Raw genomic sequence first — 8,985 nt, 5'->3', positions numbered from 1 at the left:
ATACTTGATTAATTTCATATCTTTATTTAAAATAGTTTTGGCATGGCATATGATTTTATTGACTCAGTTGGAAATGATGTGGATGTTGTATCTGATTCTGAGGTATATATATTCTTAAGTAACATAACATATAGCATATTGTCCAAACTTGCTAGACTATTTAATTGATCTTACTACTTTAAAGGGGGAGAGTTTCGTGATAAATTATTTTATTACATTTATGTTGCATTTATATATTATATTTATTACATTTATATTCCACATTATATATTTGTATTGTTATTTTAGTGTTTATTGTCGTAGCGAACAACGCCCCCTACCCCTGCGCGCGCTCAGCGGGCCACGGTAAAATTATCAAAGGCTGACTGGTCCGCGGCGATAAAAAGGTTGGGGACCACTGATCTAGTCCAACACTCCCACCCCTTCCCAAGCAGGAGACCTTAGGCCATTTCTGGCAGGTGACAGTCTCTTCTTGAAAGCTTTCAGTGATGAAGCTCCCACAGTTTCTGAAAACAACTGCAAGGCTTAAGTAAACATTGGGCCCCTGAAAAGATTTTTTTTTTAAAAAAAAATCTTTATTTTAGGGGAGGCCCAAAAACGGGTTCAGGAGTGGTCCACAGAGTTTGCAATTAAGTGTAATCAGATTTCACTCGGCTTTGCCTTAGGTAGTGTTGCTTAACTTTGGTCACTTGAAGCTGTGTGGACTTCAACTCCCAGAATTACTATGCTTCCTAGCATATTCCCACAGGTACAGGGTCTGCTTTTTGGATCATTGAATGCCACTTTGCGTGGTCAGCTGCATCTCCCCGGTTTGCATGTCTTTGTTGGTGGTGTCTAACCATCTTTGTTTTGGACGCCCACGAGGTCACTGACCATTGATTTCTAGCAGGTAGGCTGTCTTGGCAACTGAAAGTGCTGTTCTTTGGACATGTCCATACCAGTGGAACCGGCCTTCTCTCTTCTTCTCCATAAATTGGTGCCACACCAAAGTGTTGTCGGATGGTGTCATTTGTGATGTGGTCAAGAAGGGAGATGTCTGATATCCAACAGCATTTGCATTTCATGGCATGAAGGTAGCTTTCAGCCAATATTGAGGAATTCTGGGACTTGAAATCCAATCAAAACTTGCATCTGACTCTGTGCATGGACATTCCTATTAAAAAAATACCTGAATTTTGGTTTCTTGGGTATTTCAGCCAAGATGGTTTTTTCCCCCTTACTTTTTAAACTGAGTTCAGGCGCTTCCTACTAGGAATCACCCTAGAACATTTGAATATCTTTTATTTAACAAGACAGTTTTATTACACTAACATGGCATGAATTTGTTTTGTATTGGAAACCAACAGCAAGCAAATGATGTAGCCTTTAGAAAAATATGCAAACTTTCTTGCAAGTTTTAAAGGGGAAAAAACCCTATGTTCTTCTGTTGAATCATTATTTCAAGCCAGTCATCTCTCTTATTGCTAAGATGCCCATATCACCTACCAGGTTTCCTGCTCCACTTTTAATGCCACAGGAGAAAACAACAACAAAGATTGCTGAAAGAATGGCATTACTTGTACCATCATATTTAAAAAGAGAACAGAAAAATTGTAAGATCTTTGAAGTTTATTAAAGTTTCCTAAGGCTGTACAGCACATATGAAAAAAGAGTTTTACAAATGCACTAACACCAGCAAAGCTCATTTCCTTAAAGCAGAAAAACAGCTGTCTCCTTTGGAAAGCTTTTCTTGTTGACTGGCTGTGGATTCATATGCAGACATTTCTACTGGGACTGCTAGCACAGCTGTACCTGTATCCACATATGCAAATAGCCAGAGGCAGTCTTTGAAAAAGCTATGTCAACGATGTAGGACTTTACCACTTCAGAGGTCAGGAGCTGCAGCTTACTTTTGCTACTATATTTTACAAAGCACTCTTTAAATGTTTTATCCAGCCCCTGTAATGGTCCCTTTTAAAATCAGGTTTATATCCACTTTTAAATACAGGTAATCCTAATGCAATACTACTGTATGTCATCATTTGCCAGCTGCATTCTTTTCTATAGATCCAGTCAACTTCCGAACTGTCATATACAATATTCAGCATAAAAAAGAGCAATATACAGAAGCTGGCAGAAAAATACAGAAAAAAAACTCAGCATATACTACATCGTTAAAGAAACTTACTCAAGAAATAATTTTTTTAGAAGGCAAATTCCAGCATAAAATTGAATTAAATTGTTCCAGAAAACTTTTTAGAAACTTCCTCCGTAATGGTCCTTACACATAAATTGAACTTTCACTCCCATACATAAACAGAATGAAACATTAATGGAAACTGAGTTGAGTCTCAAATTCTTGAATCGCATTAGGCTTTGCAAATAAGTAGAGTTACCAGGATTTAGTGTAAGAATTTAGTGATCATGATAAATGTATTTTTATTTATAAATTTATCAACATAAATTGCAATAAGGTCAGTTTTTAGATTTGGGATTTAACATGGCAATGAAGAGGTCAAAATGAAACAGGTCATAAACTATAAGTAACACAGATAATGGGGAAAAACAATGGGAATTATAGTTTTGAAATAGCTAGATGTCCACAGATGGTTTGCTGACTTTAAGCCACAATCAATTACTTTCAAGACACCATTTTCCTTCAAAAAATAACAGATACCCAAGATTGGGAGTGGGTGGTTTTTTTAAAATTAGATTAAAAAAAAGAAGTTGAACCTGTAATAATCTCACCAAAAGCATTTTAAGGTATATAGATTGAATAGGATGTTCCAAGTAGTTCAAGCTTGTAGCATTGTTCATGATCTTAATATACATATTCTGAGATTATTCTTTAAGTCTTCATGTGCATAATTTGTCCATTCTAAAATATATTGATTGCAATTAAATGATTCCAACTCAGTATTTTGCAAAGTCATGTATTTCCGTAACTTTACAACTACCACAAAACATCCATCAGCTATACAAAAGGCTTAAAACAGACAGTAAACAGGTGCATTTAATTTAATAGAAACTGCATTTCAGTTACACTGGATCCTAGAAAATGGAATTCCCAGTACAACTTCATTGTTCTGCTGATTCACAGAGCAGTCAAATCATTTAGACAACATATTTGCAACTCTCAGATCCCTTTGCCGCATTCTTGATCAGGTTCTTTTAGTTATGCAAATATGAGGTCTGATGCCTACTTCTTAAAGCAGGCATTTACCTATGGAGAAAGAAAAGAGAAATTGATTAAGGTATTTGTTTGTTCAGTTACTGGTAGCTGTTATCTAAAATATTTTCAAAACCTGAAAAAGCCATTTTAAACTTGCTTTGCTTTACATAGTAATACACTTTCTACATCCTTTCTGATAAATCTATTTATGATATTGACATAAGTAAACTTTCAAAGGAGGCGACCAACAATCACATTGATCTTACATACTTCTAAGTAGAATGTTAGTGCTAACTAAAATATGCTTAAATTGTATTCCAATGTTGTTTGGCATAAAATCGAATTTTAGGGTATTCAACATTAATCAGCTATGCTAATGTAATACAATAGAATACTAAAAATTTCCATAGTGGAAGAAGTCTGATTAATGGTTCTGATATAAGATTCTCTTTCCCTTCTCTCCCATAAAACAGGTTCTCAAATGTAAATTTATTTGATTTTTAAAAAAAAGTCAAGTAGCTTGTTGTCTAAATAAATTGACTGGATTAGGATTGAACGTTAATAACAAACACTGTTATTTCTGATAGCTCTTAATGGGCTTTTACTCATGATATTTCTGGTAACTTTTAATGGACTTTTGCTGACCAGGATTGAACGACAAAGTTCTGAGGTTCTGTTTATAGATAAAAAATGAGATATGGAATGAAGATATATTGTTCGTTGTATTTTTAGAGAAAGTGATAGGTTAAAATTACTTATACTTGCAACAAAGGCAGATGTTACTTTCTTTTTTTTCTTTTTCTTTGCTATATTCTTGCTCTTTTCTATTTTTCCTTTTATTTTTTACCCTCCGTATTCTATTTTTTCTTATTATTTTATGTTTTGTAATTTGAAATTAGTTTTTATCTGTATAACTATAATCTTTAAAATTAAAAAAAAAGTTTGTAACATGCATTACATTCTTTGCTTTCTCCCCTATAAAACAGTTGCTCAAATTTAAAACTACATTGGTGTGTCTTTGATATTCACAGATAAACTCTGCATGATAGCAATTTAAAACAGGATTAAAGATTAACCTTCATTTTAGGACAGAGTTATTTACTGAACAGCTTTAAGTACATTCAAAATACTGTTCTTTTCTAACAAGGATAATATATAATTCAGTGAACATCATAGTACTGAGTGCTTGCCAATGTACCTGCAGTGTATTTCTACATATTCTCAAAAGTATATAATATAGAGTGCCCCAAATCAGGAAATTACAGCAGGGGAAGGTTGCAGAACGAAAGGGAGTATCATGCATTTCTTTGTCAATTTATTTTACTGATTATATTACAACTAGTCCTTGTTTAGGGACAAGGACCCCGATTGGGACCACTATTATGCAAAGCAGTGGATAAGTGTAACCGCAACTCTGCTCATGATCTTACTTCAGCTTTTCTTATCTTTGCAGACCTGTGAAGATGGCAAATACAAGAATTGGTTGCAAAGTTTCTTTTTATCACCATGATAACTGCGAATGGCCACTGTGTGAGACAATCGCTAAACAAGGACTAGCTATACTAAGAAACATAGGATGTTATACATGTAGGATATATCCATTCCTATTTTTCCTAATCTCAAATCATATTTTATGTAATATACATTTACCTTTTTGAATTTTGTGTATGACAAAATTCAAAAAGGTAAATGTATATTGTCATACACTAAATAAATGAATAAAATAAATAAATAAATAAATAAGCCTTTTTGAATAAGGATAAAATGAAACAAAAAACTCATCCACTTGGTCTAAAAGTATTTAAAATCCTGCAAGATTATTCTTGTAACCTTAAGCATTATGATTTTTTTTAGCTGAATTCAATGTGTCTTTTAGGCAGATCATCTTAAAAAGAAACAGATGGGCTACCTTCCTCATCCACCCCCAGCCATTGGTGGAGGATTTGGACCTCCAAAGTGGGTTATTCGGCCCATTCTACGACGAGGAACTCCTGGAGGTCTAAGAGAAACAAAAGATCACATTAAAAAGCAGCAATTTCCACCTGTGGTCATATTTGGGCATCACAGTAATGCAGATTAAAAATTGATTTAATGTGAACAAAGTATATAGTCAGGTGTGCTGTTCACTTGTTAACGGATATGATTGTATTTCGGTAACCCCATTAAATTAGACAAGAACAGAGATTTCTTTTCCAAAGCAGAAAAAAAACAACTAACTCATGGTTTATAATTGGTTCATTAGAAAACAAAAACCAAAAATAAGAATTAAGTACAAGTAGTCCTTGACTTATAACCTTAATTGAGCCTGAAAAAGATAAGTTTAGAGACCACCGGGTATCTCTAAGCTACAAGTATTCTCTTCTGTTGTTATGATCTTAAATGGTGGCAGTCATTAAGCAAGTCATCACTTGACCAACCCAAATTTATCATCTTTTTTGTCATGGTCATTAAGCTAATAAACCAGTTTTCTTCATTGGGCCTTCTTTTTTGAAAATAGAAGTAAATATCAGAAAATGGCAAAAAACAACAGAAATCATAATTATGTGACCAAAAAAGGTCATAAATGCAGCCAGTTTCCAAGCATCCAAAATTGAGCAGGTGATCATGGGAGTATGTGCATCTGTCAAAATTACAGAATTTGACTTTAAGCAGCTCTGGAGAGGTTCATAGTTATGTGAAGACTTCATATATGCCTGTGACAATAAACAAACCATAACACAGTAGAAAGTCTCCTGGCAGGACAAGCAAGCAAGAAAAATTATGTAGCTTGGTCTTTCATGAATTTAGCTTTGAATCTTAGAAGACATAATCTGATGAATGTAGCAATGCATCTTTTATCGTTTTTGCACTCAAAATCCATTATGCTTAAGTGTGGAAACCTAACTTATAATAGAAATACTACAGAAGAGCTTAAGCTTTATAAATAGGTAGACACTCTGAAAAAACACAATGACTTTTAACCATTGCACCCCAATTTTTCATACTGTATTTTATCTAAATTAAAGTGAAAATAAAAGCAATACCCTCTTCCATCATCGTATCTTGAAGAAGAGGAAGATGTGTAGCCTCTCCTCAAATCTGGGTGGATAATGCTCTGAAAACTAAAATGAAAATATCTGTTAACTGAAAGATGTGAAATATTCAGTAGTTTTACAACTACGCAACATTTTAAAAAATAACCAATGCTAAAGATCAAGCAATTGGTTGTTCTAAATTTATTTTCCAAACACAGAAAGAGATTGAAATAGAACTGAAAATAAAACGTTATTGTTAGCAAAACCAAATACAAAATTTATAAGCTGACAATTAAATGTGATACAATCAGTTAAGAGAATTTTATAACACAAGGCTTAAATAAATGAAGTTAACTATTCTATATAAAACCATAATTTTCCAATACTGTGCAACAATGGACAATAGTCAATATATAATAAAACTTGGAGAACCCAGCCTTAGGTAACTTATAGCTTTTTCTGGATGGAACTATTTAATGTCTCACTACATCATCCATTTCTTCATTTGCTGAATTGAAAAAGAATAGCTAAAATATCCAAAGACTTAGCATATATAACATCTAAATGGTATTGCAGACTGATAGTCAAATAGACCAGCACTAGACATTTCACTGCCTGTGGAAGACAAGATAATACTACAATCACATTCCATATATAAATGGATTATAACAGTAGCTGAATTCCATTTTGTTGTTCATGAGAAAATATGATCCTAGATCAGAAAACATTGTTAGGAAATGCGGACCAAGCTACAGTACCCAATTCTTTGTCTCCACTATTTTTCATCACTCAAGGCACATTCATGTTGCCTGATGGCAGAAGGTTGACCTTTTAAGGAACAGCCAACATTTCTTAATGTTAGAAATTAGGAATGTTAGAAATTTTAAAGTTATTTAATCCATTTGATCTTTTAATTAAATATGGATTCAGGGGTGTAACAAGCACAATCCAGTTTGAGGGACAACTATTCAACTTTCTCCGGATATTCAGAGACATTTTTAGTTTTTCCAAAAACTCCCATTATACAAGAAATTCTATATATAGAGAAGCTATATTTATTTGTACATATCTAAATTACTTTATAAATCATAGAAATTTACCGTTGAAAATTCAGCCTTGTTTGTATTTCCTTTCACATCTTTTGTTAAGACATTGACTATATGTTTTCATCAATTTTAATCAAAAACTCCACAAGAAGAGAAATAAGAATGAGATTTTTCTACTCCATTTGAGTTTTTGCTAAATAAATGTAACTGTAAAATGCATCCATTATATATACTAATCTATTCAGGCCTGAAGTGTCTCAAGGGGAATAATAACAGCATTGTTTTTATTTGAGGGAAAAACTCCACTTACAACATAACTATGAAATCTGCTATTCCCCAGAAGAAGTCAGTTATAGATGACAAACTCCATGCAGCCCGACTCCGGTTATCCAAAACTTGTCCTACAACCGAGAACAAACAATGATGATTACGCTTTTGAAATAATAACGGCAATAATCCTACACCATAATAAAAGAGCTGATCATGCAATAATATTAATCGTTTGTTTATAAACCCAGGCATGCCCATTCCTTTCATTGTTCGGGATAATATACTTCCAGAAGCGATCAATCAAAGCAAAACAGAGCAAAAAATGACCTTTAATAAAAACGCCATGATGCTGCAGAAAAGTGATTCCCAATTCCTTTCAATGCGTATTGCCGGGAGGACTCCAGCCCAATTTGTTACTCAAAGGGAAGGTAGCAAGCGGCCAGTCTTACCGATCGAGCCTGTAAACCACAAGGCTGTGTTGCGCCTTTGCTGCGCTGCTCCCGCCCTCCCTCGGGATCAAAGCCAGGCAAAAGAGAACGCTGAGACACTTGAACGTTCCCCCTCCCCGGGAAAGGGGCTCCCCTCCCCCGTCAAAAATCTCCGGTTCTCACCGTTCGAAATGTAAACCATCGCTTACGCCGACTCGCCACCGTCCCCGAGAGCGCCCGGCAATCCCCTAGCCGACCCCTTCGGTGTTCTTTCTCTTGCTCCGCCCCTTCAACTAAGGAAGTCAGCGGTGGGAAGTTTCCATTGGCTGAGAGCTCAGGTATGGCCCGTGGCGTCATCGTCGTTTCGACACTTCCTTTCCCACCCCCTCAACTCCCCCCACCCGTCTCAGGAACATAGAGCTAGAAATATAGAAGGGATATGGCTTTGTAAAAAAAAAAAGGAGATTCGAACGCCCATCACTTTAAAATGCTCATTCTGCTTATTGTATCTCTGCCTAAATAAATGTTGGACGAGGCATGATTGAAGGAATACAAATACGAAACACTTTTGGATGTTGCTTATAGATTTTTGGCTGCTAATCGTGAAGATAATTCAATCTATTACATAATGTTTTATTGACATATGTTTTTACACAATAGCAATGTATAAGTAGTCCTCAACTTACAACAGTTCATTAAGTGGTTGTCCAAAGTTACATTGTCACTGAATAAAGTGATTTATGACCGTTTTTCACACTTGGCAACCATTGCACCAGAGGTGGTATTCAGCACCTGGAGAACCAGTAGCGGAAATTTTGAATAGTTTGGAGAATCGGTGAATAGAACCTCTGATTGACCCATCCCCATGTATTCTCTGCCTCCCGAGTCCCAGCTGATCGGGAGGAAATGGGGATTTTGCAGTAACCTTCCCCTGCCATGCCCACCAAGCCATGCCACGCTCCAGTGGTGGGATTCAGCCAGTTCGTACCTATTCGGGAAAACTGGTTCTTAACTTTCTAAGAGGTTCGGAGAACCAGTTGTTGGAAGAAATCTTCTTTTGGTTTTTTTCCGCTTTA

General features: G+C 35.3%; 1 protein-coding gene across 2 annotated transcripts; it reads right to left on the bottom strand.

Annotated features, from left to right (window-relative positions):
* Positions 1 to 1,590: 1,590 nt before the first annotated feature.
* On the bottom strand, positions 1,591 to 8,205 carry SELENOK (selenoprotein K). 2 transcript variants are annotated; one of them, XM_087709048.1, is made up of 5 exons: positions 8,093 to 8,205; positions 7,522 to 7,612; positions 6,175 to 6,252; positions 5,061 to 5,150; positions 1,591 to 3,202 (listed from the first exon to the last, which is right to left on the bottom strand). In XM_087709048.1, the coding sequence occupies exons 1-5, from the start codon at positions 8,109 to 8,111 to the stop codon at positions 3,199 to 3,201; spliced, it is 282 nt and encodes a 93-aa protein (XP_087565174.1). In that variant the 5' UTR covers positions 8,112 to 8,205; the 3' UTR covers positions 1,591 to 3,198. The 2 variants fall into 2 exon arrangements, with proteins under 2 accessions (XP_087565174.1, XP_013912407.1); XM_014056932.2 differs by lacking the exon at positions 1,591 to 3,202 and having other exon boundaries at positions 5,057 to 5,150.
* Positions 8,206 to 8,985: the final 780 nt, after the last annotated feature.

This window comes from Thamnophis sirtalis, unplaced genomic scaffold (genome assembly GCF_051295495.1).
Source record: "Thamnophis sirtalis isolate CommonGarterSnake01/CBP01778 unplaced genomic scaffold, rThaSir2_p1.2 scaffold_3, whole genome shotgun sequence".
Taxonomy (NCBI): Eukaryota; Metazoa; Chordata; class Lepidosauria; order Squamata; family Natricidae; genus Thamnophis; species Thamnophis sirtalis.
This window is presented reverse-complemented; position numbering and strand designations above follow the sequence as displayed.